Source organism: Schistosoma mansoni, chromosome W (genome assembly GCF_000237925.1).
Source record: "Schistosoma mansoni strain Puerto Rico chromosome W, complete genome".
NCBI lineage: Eukaryota > Metazoa > Platyhelminthes > Trematoda > Strigeidida > Schistosomatidae > Schistosoma > Schistosoma mansoni.
The window spans coordinates 22,651,541-22,669,321 of NC_031502.1; the positions used below are offsets into that span (position 1 = coordinate 22,651,541).

The 17,781-nt window shown below is 35.0% G+C and overlaps 1 protein-coding gene across 1 annotated transcript; it reads left to right on the forward strand.

Annotated features, from left to right (window-relative positions):
* Positions 1-2,572: 2,572 nt before the first annotated feature.
* Positions 2,573-2,806, forward strand: Smp_056420 (putative histone H2A; the record flags this gene model as incomplete). The annotated part of the gene is made up of 1 exon (XM_018789003.1): positions 2,573-2,806. The coding sequence occupies one exon, from the start codon at positions 2,573-2,575 to the stop codon at positions 2,804-2,806; it is 234 nt and encodes a 77-aa protein (XP_018654490.1).
* Positions 2,807-17,781: the final 14,975 nt, after the last annotated feature.

The window sequence follows — 17,781 nt, forward strand, 5'->3', positions numbered from 1 at the left end:
ATACACCTACGCCATTGTGATCGATTCTGAGCCATGTCACCTAGAGTCTCCAACCATTGGTTACGATAGTCACGTGGACCCCAACCATGTAGTCTGCATCTGCCAACATGACTCAGACTAGAAGTTAGCGACTTCAAGCACTGATGTCACGTTTTGATTTGGCCGCCCCTAACTTTCTTCCAACCATCTCCTACACTAGTCAGCATTGTGCGTCATGGTAATCGGTGCTGAGGAGTCCCATACTATGACAAAACAGTCGTCTAATACTTCCAGGTTTTCAATGATGGTCTAATTTTAATTAACTCATCAATTCAACTATTAAAATTTATTACAATCTTTAAAAAACCTCTTATCTGTAAACAAATTCTTCTTTCTTAATTCTTCATTTAAAATCTATCTCATTAATTTCAGTGAATTATTATCCATATAGTTCAATAGTTGATAATCTCATAACATTTAAATGTCAACTGGAGATTAATTATTATTTTTTTATTTTTCGTTTTTTCTCTTTTTTTTTTGTTCAAAATATATTTTTCAAATTTTCTTATTATCAATAAATTGATTAGAAAAAAATATAAAAAAAAGTTGTTCATTATTTTCTTTTTTCTTTCTTTTCTTTTTCTTTTTTTAAAAATATTAGATAAACATCTTTTAGTTTTTTATAATAACAAACTTATCTATATCCATGAGGTATTTCCTAGAGTTCTAGTGAGAAGCAGTGACCAGTGAAGTTCAACTAGGTCTGTTGGGAGATATCAACTCTCTGAAGACATTGGTGATTGGTTACTCAATTTCGTGGATTAGTTGAAATTAGACATTAACACTGTTAGATGCCGGCAGACTCAGTGGTTCTAGAGGTGAAGCGATCGCGCGCGAGACTGATAGATCCTGGTTTCGAATCTCGCGAGGCGGGATTGTGAATACGCAGTGCTGAAAAGTCCCACAATAGGACGAAACGATCTTAAAACAGTGCTTCACGTTTTCCATGCTGGTATAGCTTCCATCGACTCATGATTTCAACTATATAAAATTATCTTGCATAGATTATTGATATGAAATGAAATAAAGGCTGTATATATTATTCTATTTAAATTAAAATACTGTAAGTATTCAGTGTATAGTCAGTGGCTAGAAGTGGAATGTAATTTGATGAGTTTTTCGTTCTATTTGGGACTCGTCAGCTGGGTGAACATACATCTCAGAGTTGATGTTCACTTCGAGACTCAAACTCAGTACCATTCGCTTCAATTGTCATCATGTTATTCACTTAGCTACTGAGTCCTGGATTCCACTGCTAGTCACTATCCATCTTTGCTTATAATGTTTATTAATTATGGCAATATCGAGGCAATCCGCATTGTATGCACATATGCCAATAAGAGACTGGTCATTTGCGGTTCTATATATCAATGGGAAGATTCTTGTAAAATAATACCAAGTCAATTTAAGATTTGTCTATGTTTTCATATGTATTCAGGCCATTGAATTGTTCATCATAAATTACAGGATTTTTAGGTAACTATTTTTTATGTTTTTGCCACAAATGTATCCCCTAGAACAGTTATATTGAAAGATTTATCAATATATCAGGCAGATACTATAACATCTTTAGGTGAGATTATAATTTATGAACTACCTTTGAAGGACGCTCAAGTAACCTTGAGAATCCTCACCTAATAACTAGGACCAAGTGAGCAATGAATTAGAATTATGATTTACAGTTGGTGTTTAGGGTTAAAAATTAGATTTAGGGTTTTCATCACGAATCGACTTCATCCGAAATGCTAAAAATCTATTTTGGCGATCAAGTGAGAAGCAGTGACCAGTGGAGTTCAACCAGGTCTGTTGTGAAATAGTAACTCACTGAAGACAATGGTGGATGTATCGCTCAATTTCGTGGATCGGTTGAAGTTAAACATTAACACAATTGGATGCCAGCACAGTGATTCTAGAGGTCAAGCGCTCGCGCGCAAGACTGATAAGTCCTGGTTTCGAACCTCGCGAGGTGGGATCGTGAATGCGCACTACTGAGAAGTCCCACACTAGGACGAGACGGCAGTCCAGTGCTTCCAGGTTTTCCATGGTGGTCTAGATTCTGTTGACTCATGATCTCAACTATTGAAATTACTATAATATCCACAAAACCTCTTCTGATATTAAAATTCTATTTAACCAAATGAATGAATGAATTTCGCGCCAAAATCCAAGACCCGATATCTTAAATCTGATTGGTTCGTTCATAAATTATAGTCTCACATGCCTCAAACTTTATTTATGCGTTGAAGAAGGAAATAAATTTTAATTATATTCTGCCTTAATAAACGAACTTTCATTTCATAGCAATTTGCTTTTAGTGACTGTTTCTCACATTATTACATCACTTCTTAATTTCTTTATTAGGTCATTATTTGATGTTTAGTTATATGAGAGTAACTCGTAATGTTCTTAAGTGTCAATAGCATGTGTTAATTGACCTTAGTACATAATCTATAAGCTTTTCATATAATCTTAATTAATTTCTTTATAACTTACGTTGAAATCTATACTACACGTTTCTCTGCTTCTAAAAATAATGAGTGGATGCGGTAAAGGTGGCAAGGTTCGAAGCAAGGCAAAGACAAGGTCAGAGCACGCCGTTCTTCAGTTTCCCGTAGATCGCGTACATCACCTTTTACGTAAGGACAATTACGCTGAGCGAGTTGGGGCTGGTACTGCAGTTTATCTGGCTGCAGAAGTTTTGGAGTTAGCTGGTAATGCCGCTCAAGACAATAAGAAGACTCGTATCATCCCGAGACATTTACACTAGTAGTCATATTAAACGATGCATTCATCATTATAAATCTTAAAGATTACAAGTTGTAAAATTCACTTGGTGTTATTTGTTTGTATCTTCTCATTGTTGTTTAGGAATGTAATTGATCATTCTCTTATTGACATATGTGCATACTGTGCGGATTGCCTAGATGTTGCTTTAGTTTACAAGCACTGTAAGCTAAGATGGATGGTAGTTAGCAGTGGAATTCAGTTTGACGCAAGTTTCGTCCTATTTGGAACTCGTCGGCTGGATGTACCTGTCACCTATATGTCATGATATAATGCAAGAAAAGTGATGAGTTTACAAAAACGGTGGTTGATTATGTCAGTAATTATGCGAAACTCATTTAAGACATTTCAATGCAAATGAAGTAAAAATGAAAATCTAAACTGTTTGATTCTGACGAATGTGCTTTATGGGTATCGTACTCACTGTAAAATCCTACGGATGTGAACTGGACTTTGAAAGATGCTCTGAATATGTTGTCCTAAAATGACTCAAATTATAACAAACTAATCCTCAGAACTTTTGTGATTTTCAATTAACTTTCGTGCCGTGACTTACTTACATCTGTTAACCCTCAGAGAAGAGCATAGACAATCTACCTGCATACTTCATCCAACACTGTCCTTGACAATCCATTCCAGTTCCTTCCAGTTAATATTCATTCTTTCCATGTCCGCTTCCAATCCTCGACACAATGTGTCCTTTGATATCCTCCTTTTTTGTTTCCCCTTAACGATTCCAAGTTAGCACTTACCTCATGATACAGTATGTCTTATCCACTTCCAGAGTTTTTTTTCCTAATTTCTTTTTCATCTGAAAGCTGGTTTGCTCATGCTTAAAGTTAATTTATAGACAAAAGACTCTGATTAAAACGTTATGAAACTATTTAACAAAGATTTCTTAATTACGATTAAACTAGTGGTGTAGTGAACAGAACACCGGTTGGGGACAATCGACAGACTATCTCACTAAATTCTCATAACCATACAGTAAACAGTTAATCTGCAAACTATCAATCAGTTGTCTCCATCTTGACTGTTCCTTCTGTAAATATCAGTCCATCTTCTCTAATTCTATTGTTCATGCATTTTCCTACCAATTGCGCTTCATTTCATTTCTTTCCTAATCGGTCTTCTGCCAAAATACATTCTATGTCTGACCATCATCATATACTACTTATATGGATATAAGTAGACCACACTACAGTAATATCGTATACTTAAGAAAATTTTAATATATCATCAACTATTTTCAGTAAAAAGTAAATATCATTCGATTTTCTTTATCTAAATTGATTTATTCATTTACTTGACACTTATATTTATTGTTGTTCTTTTCAAGTTGATTTATTTTATCTCGATTCTTAGAGGAAAAATGTATTGTTTAAACAAACAGTTTGTTTGTTTGCGCACTGCTGAGGAGTCCCATAATAGGACGAAACGGCCGTCCAGTGCTTCCAGGTTTTCCACAGTGGTCTAGCTTCAATTGACTCATGATTTCAATTATGAAAAAAAGTTTGTTATTTATTGGTTAATGAAATGGACTATAACTACTTACTCAAATCTTACTTACTTACTTACGCCTGTTACCTCTCGTGGAGGAGCATAGGCCGCTTGTAGCTCTTCTAGAGTTACTGCCGGTCCCAAGCCCTGGTAAAGGAGGAGGGTCGTGCATGGGGTTAGCGACCCCACTCCGTAGAAAACTAACTCGCTAAAAATCGTTAACCAGAAAACATAATTCAAACCATTTACTGAAGTCTAACAACTATAAATCAATGACAGATTGTTACTGAATTTACTCTTTCCTAACTACTTTTTCGTTGTTGTTTGGATAATGGACATTTTAGAGAATGTTATTGACTAACTAACAGAAACTTATAAATCTGAAGTTAACTGTTTTGTTTTATATCAAATAGTTTTAGTTACTTGATAACATCTTACAGGAGAACATTACTTCACAATCTGAAGGCACTGAGATAGTAACATAGAAGTGTCATCATGCAGTTAACACGAACACGAGTGGGAACAATCGAATGTAGTTAGCATAACATTATAGAACATCTCATTAAAATATGAGAACCATATAGTGAACAGTTAATTTGCAAAAAAACAATCAATTGTCTCCATTTGATTGTTTCTTTTGTAAATATCCGTCCATAGCTTCCGATTATAATTGGTCATTTATTTTCGTACTAATTGCGTGCCGCTCTCGTTTTCTCCTTATCGATCTTCTACTGAAATACATTCAATGCCCGACCATCACTATATACTACTTATGTGGATATCAGTAATCTACACCATAATCATAGGAATAAGGAACAATATATCTTAATTTTTGACTATCTATTACTTAATCTTAATAAGAACATTCTAATGAGATGTTTATAAGTCTATGGAACATTTTAAAAAATAAATTTATAGTCCTGTGAATGAGAGATAAGACCAAAAATGGTAAAAACTGACAGGATGAAATCACATTTTGATCCGATGTGATCTGCTTGCCTCCCCCCCTCCTAAAGTTGAAGCTTAAACATACCACGTTGCTAATAATACACTAGATCATAAGTATTCTATTATGTTTAACAGTAGATCATGTGTTTCGGAAAATTTTATTATTAATATGAAGTTATCAGCTGATGTAATTTCCTGGACTAGAGTGCATACAAACAACGCTGAGATGTCTACAGGATTAAAAAGAGTTACTGATGTTCACGCAAATACCTATACAATTGAATCGTTTTATGGATGAGTTAATCAATCAAAAATACCTAAATTTCATGACAAAGGATATCTATTATAAATCACTAAAAATCTACTAATCAGTTAGTGTGAAGACGGTTCACAGGTGAAGTTGAGGAAGCTCTAAGAAGCCCAGAAGGAGACAAACATATTCCATCCAATCAGCTTTTGGAGGAATATTCTAGAATCACTACGTGTAGCTTCATTATTGAACAATGCTAATAACCCCCTGTATGCGGATTGGATAACTATAATGGTGATTTCGTTTCTACTAAAATCTACAAATACTTGACAGTTTGTAGCATAATTGATACTGTTTTTGGAATAACATTCCTTCTACTTGTCTTCTGTCTTCTGATTTTGCGACTTGGGGAGGGCTCTAGCGTTCGAGTGCTCAATTATTACGCGACATACTAAGAATCTAAGTTCGAGATATAACAGTTAGTTCCTTAGTTCATTATCACACATACTTCATTTATTCAATGTTTTCAAATTGATTAATATTGATAACGAACTTCTCTGGATTATTTTGACTGACAAGCAAGATCATTGGTATAGTGAAAGTTACATCATATATAGTTCAGAACTATTCTTAATATTTCTACAAGGGTACGGAATGAAAATGATACACTGTTAAGTTGTAGTTAGTCTATGAGGGCTGGTACTATGTCAAACCTATATAGCTAATTCTAGCTTCTGGACAGATCAATCTATTTATTCTTCTCAAACCGCATTTTGACCCTGTCAATTATTCGCTTATTAACGCCGACTGGTTTTTATATGATCGTACATGTGTTAATTACTTACCCTATTCATCATGTATCTGTAACTTATTTTTGTTTGACTACAAATATCAATTCACGGCTGCTAAATTGAGTTGGCTTACAGGCCACATCTGTTTCGTTTCACTTTCTTCTCTTCACTTCCTTCACTGAGTTTTCCTAATTGTCTGTTTAGGTCAACAACTGTATGAAACATACATATTTGAAATCCATTCTTCTATTTGACTTATTTAATTCCGTTATTCACTAACGCGATTAAAGTCAATGAAAATGAGCAAGACTATCCGGAATATATATATATATATATTGATGGAGTTTTGTTCTCTTAGCTGGATGGTTTGATCGTGGAACCTTCATCGTTCTTCCGAACGACATCATCAGCATAAACTTTGGGTAAAAGTGAAGTATTCGAATTTCTCCGGATATGATTCACAGCTTTTCCTGTACACCTCGATGTCGATTGGTTCTTGTTGACATTAAATTTGTTATTGTTTACTTCCTTGTTTTGGTTGTATCTCTTAGTGGTTTGATTTTTGTCCCTATGTTTGTGCATAATTCTTGTGATTTGTTGATATATTGGATTGATTTCAATGTGACTGTTTATTACTGATTGATCTGAGTTCCAAGTTTCTAATACGTTTTTGGTGTTTTTGGAATTGCCTCTATCCAAAATCTCCTTATTTTTTTAGTCGAATACGTGTCCACAGTTGTCCACGTGTATTGATATAACTGAAGACATGTCATGACATTTGACTACTAATTGATGTTCATGCAGATGAAGATGAAGAAGGCGTCTGCTTTGTCCGATGTACTGTTTTTCGAAGTTAGCACAACTCAAAGAACAAAACTCCTTCAAAATCATCCACCTGAGCTACAAATCTTTTCCATCATCTTAGAATGTATATTTCCACAGTATTCACTATACAATAAAGAATTCCAATGAGTTATTAACATATTATTCTAATTATGTTGTCCTTAGGTAAACAAATTCAAGTTACATTATGATTAGAGATGTGAGAGAGATAAAACTAAAAAAACAAAAGTTAATTAAAGTTTTTCATTAATCAACGTTGAGTATATGAAACTCATTTAAAACTGAATTCACATGGTATTGTTTACTTAAATCATCCCATTGATGTTTAAGATTACAGTTGATCAGTCTCTTATTGGTATTTGTGTATCCTGTGTGGATTGCCTTGATATTACAGTCTTAAACATCTATCGGAAGATTCGAATGAATATTCACTTCACTCCATTGCACAAGCTAGTAGCTATCAAAGATTCAGTTGGTAAGTGGATAACGTGATGGCGTTTGAAGTGAATAGTACTGGATTGAAGTCTCAGAGTGAACATCAACTGTGGAATACAGATACATCCAGTTGATGATTCCCAAATAGGATGAAACTTGCATCAAACTAGATTCCAATTCTAGCCACCACCCATCTTTTCATTTAAAATTATGTTAAATAGCTATAGGCTGAAAAGTTACTGTCTGTTTTTTCTGTTCAATTATCTTTCAAGTAATTATATTAGAGATATAAGTCAGGTATATGTTGTGTGTTCATTATATCAATCTATTTTTCGTCCCATACCATTGATTATCATTTTTTTTGTCAGAAACAATTTTGATTTCAAAATTATTCCCCATTCCTGTCCATTTATATACTGAGGTTATAATTGTTTCTAACAGTAAAGTGTATTATTCTGACTCATGATCTCAAGTATATAAAATTACTAAAATCTACACAAAATCCCCTTGTGACAATGATCATATGCTCACTATTGACTGGCTCAATGAGGTAATTCCTGGAGTTCTAGTGAGAAATCGTGGCCAGTGGAGTTAATCCATGTCAGGTAGAGACAGGTATCTACTTCAGTACAATAGAAGTTGGTCGCACAATTTCGTGTATTGGTTGAGGTAAGACATTAACACCGTTGGATGCCGGCTGGCTCAGTGGTCTATCGGTTAAGTGCTCTGGCACGAGACTGGTAGGTCCTAGGTTCGAATCTCGTGAGGCGGGATCGTGGATGCGCACTGCTGAGGAGTCCCACAATAGGACGAAACGGCTGTCCAATGCTTCTAGGTTTTCCACGGTGGTCTAGCTTCAATTGACTCATGTTTTCATCTATAATATTCTGTATAATTCCCTAACTATTGTCCAACAATTTACGTTAGATAATTCTATCTTCGTATCATCTAAACTTGTGTTAATTGAATTTTGCTTATTTATTTAGTCTGAAGAAGTGGCTTACATTAAGCTACGAAACGTTAGAAATATAATTTTTCTGCAGATTTGAGATATAACAAAAAATATTTAATAATAAGTTTCTAACCGATACTCAATTAATTTCAAACTATGATGTTTAACCTTGCCATTGATACATACAATTTTATCTTGATAAGACATTCTTAATATTTTTATGAAGGTAACTGAATTCGATAATCAATGATGGATGGTGGCTAGCAGTAGAATCCAGTTTGATTCACGTTTAGTCCTATTTGGGACTTGTCAGCTGGATGTACCTGTATTCTACAATTGATGTTCACTCTGAAATCTCTAACCCAGTACCATTCACTTCAAACGCTATCACGTTATCCACTTACCTACTGAAACCCGATAGCTATTAGCTTTTGCAATGGAGTGAAGTGAATATTCATTTTGTATTGTTTATTTGAATCTTCTGATTGATGTTTGGGACTGCAATTGTTCAAACTCTTATTGCCATATGTGCATCCTGTGTGGATTGCCTCGATATAACCTTAATTCCCAAGCTTCATAAGCAAAGATGGATAGTGGCTGACTGGCAGTGGAATTCAGGACGCGCGTGAATTAAGGCTATACCGAGGCAATCCACACAGTATGCACATATGCCAATAAATGACTGATCAATTACGGTCTTAAAAATCAATAGGAAGATTCAATCAAACAATAATAAGTGAATTTAAACTTCACCCCATTGTACAAGCAAGTGGCTATCAGGATTCAGTAGGTGAGTGGATAACGTAAGGCGTTTGAAGCGAAAGGTACTGGGTTCGAGTCCAAGAGTGAATATCAACTTTGAGATGCAGGCACATCCAGATGACGAGTCCCAAATAAGACGAAACTTGCGTCAAACTGGATTCCACTTCTAGCCACTATCCATCTTTGCTTAAAAAGATGATTAATTTATGATAATTGTAGATAGTTAATTTGTAGACAATAGACAAAAAAATATCCCCAAGGTTTTATATAATAAACCGGAAAGCATGAAATTACATAGTGATAAATTAAATAATAATTCTGAAATCTGATAATCATTCTATTTGAGTAGAGATGTTTGTCTGTTCCATATAGTATTATACATACAGTTACTAAGCAGTTTCCCGATTCATCTGTATTTTCATATTCTAGTTAATACAGTAATAATCAAGTAAGGAAGTAACTTTTTTGTAAATTGGTTACACTAATGATAAATTACATATGATCATGTATATATGCAACCCCCCCTATTGCTCCTCCGGGGGCTACCACCGGTCCCAAGCCCGGATAAAGGAGGAGGGTTGGGCATGGGGTTAGCGACCCCATCCCGTAGAAAACCAAACTCTCTAAAAAACTACCCAGAAAAAAAATTCAAACCATTTTAACTCTGCGCTGGGAGTAGAAGGAATAATTATGACGTCTCATGATGAAAGCCGAGTTCCTTCGGAAGTCATGAGGCCGATGCACCTTCTAACAACCAGAGCGACAATCTTTATAGGCACATGGAATGTCCGGATAATTTGGGAGACCGGAAGAGTCTTCCTAATTGCTGTTATGTATACATAGATTTGTAGTATCAGTTTATTTGTTAAGCCCATATACTTTATCCTAGCTACTGGCCAAGCCAATTCTCCTGTCATGAGTCATATTTTGATCCTGTTCATTATTCGCTTATTGACCTTGACTATACTTTTATATGAGCATATATGTGTACATTTCCTATCTTATTCATCATATGTCTGTCACTCATTTTTGTCCGACTATAAATGTTGATTAACGCTTGCTTAAATTGAGTTGGCTTCCCAGCCATCTCCAATACGCATTATCTTTCGCCTCGCTCTCGAGTTGGCTTCCCAGCCATCTCCAAAGTATGCATTATCTTTGCTTCGCTTGCTTACATTTGCTCATGTGCTTACAACTTTCTGGTCTGCATCATTTATCAATAAAAATGTAGTTGCCGCTTCCTTTTGCCTTCTGATTTTATACACCGTTAAGATTGGTATTATAACGGTTATCAGGGTGAACGATTAATGAAGCACGGCACTACAGATTGATAACTTATTCTTGTCCGTATAACATTGGAAGGAATTACCTTTCTCAATAAATATCAAATTAATAGATTTACAGTATTTTAACAAGTATATAACCCTCTATGACATTAACTTCGTCTGTAGCTCCTTTATGGTTACGCACGGAACCAAGTTCATACAAAAAAGAAGGTTAAGCATGAGGTCGACAACCCTATTCCATGGAAAATAGTTTCAGTAAGTAATGATATTTGTATTTAATAAATGATAAGAGTCTAAAAGTAAAACGTATTTCATTATCTCACTATTTGTATTTTTCCTCTTTAATCAACATTAAGTAGTATAACAGACAACAAACATTCGAATTTGCTTCTAGGTTAGGCTGCTTATTCTCCCCCTTACTCTTTCCTCTGGTGGTCGACTGGATTATGTAGACCTTGACATCTGAAGGAAAGCACAGAATAAAATGGAAAGCTCGGAATCAGTTAGAAGATTTGAACTTCACAGATGACCTAGCTCTTCTATCCCATATACACTAACAAATGCAGATAAAGATAACTACTGTAGCAGAAGCCTCTGTATCAGTAGGCCCCAAAATACACAAAGGAAAAGCAACACCCTCAAATACAACACAGAGAACACCAAATCATACACACTTGATGGAGAAACTCTGGAAGATGTGGGGTCTTTCGTGTAATTGGTCAGCATCATCGATGAACAAGGGGGATTGGATGCAGACGTAAAGGCAGGAGTTTTCAAAGAAAAAGCTGAATCCCTACAATTGAAGAACATATGGAACTTAAAACAACTGTCAACCAATATCAAATTCAGAATCTTCAATACGAACGTCAAGACATTACTATTGTGCGGAGCTGAAACGTGGTTAACTACCACAACCATCATGAAAAAAGTACATGTATTTATAAACATTTGTCTACGCAAAATATTTAATATCCATTGGCTGGATACCATCAGCAACAGCCTATTGTGTAAGAGAACTAATCAGCTTCCATCTGAAGAAGAAATTAGTAAAATATGATGGAAATGGATAGGACTCAGATTGAGGAAATCACTAAATTGCATCACGGGGTATTCACTAGCTTATAATCTTAAAGAGAACCGGCAAAGTGGAAGGTTGAACAACACAGTTTCTCAAGGATTAGAAGCAGACATACTTACTTACTTACTTACTTACTTACGCCTGTTACCCCTCGTCGAGTAGCATAGGCCGCTCACCAGCATTCTCCATCCAACTCTGTCCTGAGCCTTCCTTTCCAGTTCTTTCCAGTTGCTATTCATCCTTTTCATATCTGCTTCTATTTCCCGGCGTAGTGTGTTCTTTGGCCTTCCTCTTTTCCGCTTCCCTTCTGGATTCCAAGTTAGGGGTTGCTTTGTAATACACATTGCTGATTTCCTTAATGTATGTCCGATCCACTTCCAACGTCTTTGCTTAATTTCCTCTTCAGATGAAGGCTGGTTCGTCCTCTCCCATAAAACTCTGTTGCTGATAGTATCTGGCCAATAGATGTTGAGTATTTTGCGTAGACAACTATTTATAAATATTTGTACCTTCCTGATGATGGTCGTAGTAGTTCTCCACGTTTCAGCTCCATACAGTAGAACTGTCTTGACGTTCGTATTAAAGATTCTGACCTTGAAATTGGTTGAGAGTTGTTTTGAGTTCCATATGTTCTTCAATTGTAAAAATGCTCCCCTTGCTTTGCCAATCCTCGCCTTTACATCTGCATCCGATCCTCCTTGTTTATCAACGATGCTCCCCAGGTACTTGAATGTTTCCACCTCTTCCAGAGTTTCGCCATCAAGTGTGATTGGGTTGATGTTCTCCGTGTTGCATTTGAGAATCTTGCTTTTTCCTTTGTGAATGTGGAGGCCTATCGACGCAGAGGCTGCTGCTACATTTACTGTCTTCATCTGCATTTGTTCGTGTGTATGAGAGAGGAGGGCTAGGTCATTTGCGAAGTCCAAATCATCTAATTGATTCTGAGCTGTCCATTGTAATCCGTATTTCCCGTCAGATGTCGAATTCTTCATAATCCAGTCAATCACTAGAAGGAAGAGGAATGGGGAGAGTAAGAAGCAGACATAAGAAAGATAAATTGTATCTGGAAACAATTGGAAAAAATTGCTCAGGACAGACTTGGGTGGAGAGTGCTATTGGGTGACCTATACTCCTCGATGAGGAATAACAGGAGCAAGTAAGCAGGCAGTGAATTATATATATATATATATATATATATATATATATATATATATATATAAGGTCCTTGGAATACATTTTACAACCTACAGTCACTATTATGATATTTTCATTACTTGAAGTTAACAAATAATGGAAATCAGATAATTCTGAAAGCTTTCCCCTTCTCATTTCTAATAAGTTAAACTGAAGCGTTTAGTTTCAAGAAACTAGTAATAAGTTTATATATAAATTATCAGAAGGGGTTTTGTGGAGATTTCGTATTTTCATAGTTGAAAGCGTAAGTCAATTGAAGCTAGATCACAATGGAAAACCTGGAAGCACAGGAAGGCCATTTTGTCCAATTATGGGACTCCTCAACTCCAACTATGAAATTTATATATATTAGAGGATTAATTTTCTGAGTTTCCCTTTACGCACTCCATCATTATTCCAATCCTTTTGTTATTTTGACTAATGTCCATTTTCTTTATTGTTCTCCCATTTTTTTTCTGGAAAATATTCCATTTCTTATTCCTACTACATACTACTTATATCTGTTCAAATAAAAGGCTGACAGATCAAGGATATTAAAACTTTATTATTATTATTATTATTATTATTATTATTATTATTATCGTTAGTTATAAGTAGTTCCATTGATTCCCTGATTATTCATGATTTAATAAATACCAGTTATGTAACTTCTCTTACCCCCCCCCGCAATAGTTTATTGAATATACTACTTATAACATCAAATGATTTATTCTTCTTAACCTTGAATATATAACATTATCCTTCTATTAAACGATATCGTGTGATGGAACATCTTTTGAATTGAATAATAGTCAACTTTTATATTGTTCTGAATTAGTTAAACTATAGAAGATATTTAGAGAAAAACCCTAACAAGACACTATGTTCTTTATGCTCCGTCAATAAATATTATTCAAACTTGAGATAGTTTAGGATTAAATGAGTTAATTATCGAATATTTTATTCACTTCATTACAATAGACCTCATGAAGCTACTTTTATGAATTTAAAAATTACACTTTTTAGTACCCTATTGTTATATCCCAAAGAGGGGAGTCCTACTCACTACCTTCTTGTGGCAGAGATGTTGTTTACGAAATTAAGAGAACAAAAAGCGAATGTCCGGCGATTTAACCGGGTTGGTGGTTACGGAAAGTCCATCTAGGGGAGTTGGAAAACTCTGATTCCAAACTGATGGTGCACATGGGCTCCACTATCCTGAGGAAACAAATAGTGTATGAACCAATCGTTTGTCACTGGCTACCATGGGAATGCATCTCCTCACGATGCTCCACTGCCTTGTGGATCAGACTTTTAGGTCTAAGGCTCGGGGTGTGGCCTCCCTGAGAAAACTCCCTGCTTAGTTGGGGCACCCGGGCAGTATCACAGCCCTCACACAATCATATGAGATTTGTGCGGCGTATATGTATCTGGTGTCCCCTTGTACCATCTATTATGTGTTGAATAAATCAATAATACAATGATAGTACTTTGAGAACTATCTATGGACCAATATGATACGTATATTTCTTATTGTATAATTGTTAAGTAACTTAGATATTCATAATCATGAACCTTTTATTATGAGCTTTATTTTGACCTATAGACTATTACTGTACGATTTAGCATTCCTGTGTTATATCCAGTCTATTAATTACTGTTCCCCCTATTCACAGCTACATTTGGACGAATCTTGTACAAATGTTATTTTCTATTTTATGGTACGATGTGGTCTGTTTGATTGCTATATAAACCCAGTATGTGTGAGAATAATGATTCATATTGCAGAGTCTGTTATTGATGTTCTGGACTTAACTGGCTGCGTTAGGCATTAAGCAGAACCAATAAGGACTGTAGACTACACGTACGGGTTTCATGTGTCATTGACCCGATCAATAAATCACTGCTCTCTAATTGGTAGCATTATCGCGTCATGTATTAAACAGGTCACGCAAGCAGGCACACAAGTTATAGCACCTATCTCATAAATAAGTACAAAAAATATTTAATAGTTTCAATGTTAACTATGTAAATGAAGTTTACTCAACATGATGCCAAAAAATATATAAGACTAATTGAATTCATTTATAACAACTCAGTATATAATTCGATATAATTCCCATTTTCATGTAGCTTTTATAATCTTTTAAAAAAGTTAAAGTATGTTATTAACCAAAACATACACCCAAATTGCTTGTTGGATAACAGCTCAATGGTCAGAAGGTTAAAAGTTCGCGCCCTAGATCGAAAGTTATAGGTATAAATCCTACGTGTGTGGGATCGTAGATGCTCACTGTTAAGGAGTTCCATTCTAAGAAGAAACAGCCATCCAATGCTTCCAGGTTTTTAATGGTGGTTCAACATTGATCCATTCTTGATATCAATCTAAAATCGAAAAAAAACACACTTAAACGAGAAACTCTTTATCAACATCAGCACACCCTATTTCAAGTCTTTGTTCATCAAAAGCTAATAATAGTCAAAAGATATAAATGCATTTTGGTTCAATCAAGCTTTATGAGGAAAAAGAAAATACATGACATTTAAACAGAGATAAGAATGAAGCTAGACCATCATGGAAAACCTCAAAGCACTAGACGGCCAAATCGTCCTATTGTGGGACTCCTTAAAAGTGCTCATCCACAATCCCCCCTCGTGAGATTCGAACATAGGATCTATCAGTCTCACGTGCAAACTCTTAACCTCAACTATAAAATTATTGAAATCTCTACAAAACCCGTTTCTGAGAGATAAGATTATTGCTTATTTAAAATATGTGGAATCTGATCATATAAAGTAATCGATAATGAAATGACAGATTTTGGTACTCATCATAAATATACATTTAAGTTAGGATGACGTAATCAGAATTAATTTACATTTATGGATGAATGTCAGTGAATTGATTACAAATTAGATTTGATAGTTTATTAAATTGTTTCCCAAAACTGAATTTTTTTTTCAGGATAAAAATTGTTCAATCACATATTCATCATATACATATTCCTGTTAAGTCAAAAACGTTCATATAACGCATTGTAAATGTATCCACTTTATGAATACAATTCATTTTCGTCTATCGGTTAAGTGGTCGCTCACGAGATTGGTAGGTCCTGGGTTCGAATCTCATGAGGCGGGATCGTGGATGCGCATTATTGAGGAGTCCCACAATAGGGCGAAGCGGCCGTCCAGTGTTTCCAGGTTTTACGTGGTGGTCTAGCTTCAGTTAACTCATGATTTTAACTATACATGAAACTATTGTGTTTAAGAAAAGAACATAAAAATGTCACATGTATTTTGCTTTGAGTAGCCTTCACCAATTTAGTCACTAGTGAACAATTAGTTGCTATTAAGAGAAAGTATTTTGCAGTGACCGTTCAACTAAATGTTAATTTTCACTATGATAGAATATAAACATCAACGGAAAGATTCAAATAAACGATACAAAATGAATTGCACGAGCTAGTAGATTTCAGGACTCAGTAGGACGAATGGAATCGGGTTCAAGCCTCATAGTGAACATTAACTATAGGATGTATGTTCATCCAGATGACGAGTCCCGAATAGGACGAAACGCGCGTCAAACTGTATTTTACCGTTAGCCACCATCCATTTCCGTTTATTGTTCGTCTTCTCCTTAAGTTCATCCAATGTATGTCTGACAGTGTATTGGATTCACACTCTGTATTATCGTGAATGTATTTATGAGTTTTGTAGTGAACAAGAACACGATTGAGGACAATCGAATGTATTCAAGCATAAATTACAGACTATCTCACTAAAATCTGATAACCATACAGTAAACAGTTTATATGCAAAATAACAAACAATTGTCTCAATCTTTACTGTTCCTTCTCTAAATATCAATCCATCTTCTCTGGTTTCATTGTTCATGCATTTTCGTACCGATTGAGCTTCATTCTTGTTCTTTCCTTATCGATCTTCTGCCAAAATACATTCCATGCCTGACCATCACCATATACTACTTATATGGATATAAGTAGATCACACCACAATACTATTGTGAATTAACTATTAAAAATATCATTTAAAAAAAACGGATATATGTAACGTTATTTGTTACCGAATGGGATATAAAATTTTATTCATTTATTCATTTGCATATATTAAACAAGTCTCAATAGTCCTTACTCCACAAAAAAAACATCTTTCAGTTTGACGAAGCATACTCGTAATTAAAACTGTTAAAATTTCTAGTTCGAATGGATCATAAAGTGTGAAATATGGACTATTTGTTGCCAAATAATGCGTTAGAAACACCTGATCTCTGAAGATGTGCACCTGAGAAGCTACGATTTCGACTTATTTTCCTACTTTGACTAACCTCATCTCCATAAAATCAACAGCCATCCTTATCATAAAGTGATTCTTTCATTCAATATTCCCGTCTACTATTTCATATTGATATCAGGTGATTGAAAACATTCTACAGAAAGTTTTGAACTAAAGTCTTGTCCATTCTTTATGTTCATTAATAGAGAGTGTTTTCATAATCTTTATAGAACTGCCGATCCACATGAAATTAAAACGAAAATCATATTGCGTCCTGATCATAGACAAGCTATTTAGGCGGCATGTCGTAAGTCTTTATTTGTCTAATAACATATTTTGATTGCTATTAAGTGAAATCAATTTCATCATAACTTCGTCTCTCATACTATATGATCTTTGTAATGAAACATCCGCTATATATATTAATTACTTACGCCTGTTACTCCTAATGGAGCATAGACCGCCGACCAGCATTCTACAACTCACTCTGTCCTGGGTTATCCTTTCTAGTTCTATAGAACTTTGTTCATCCATTTCTCGACGTAATGTGTTCTTTAGTCTTCCTCTTCTTATTTGGCCTTCAAGATTCCATGTGAGGGCTAACCAGAAAAAAAAAAATATATATATATACGCAGCATGTGAGGATT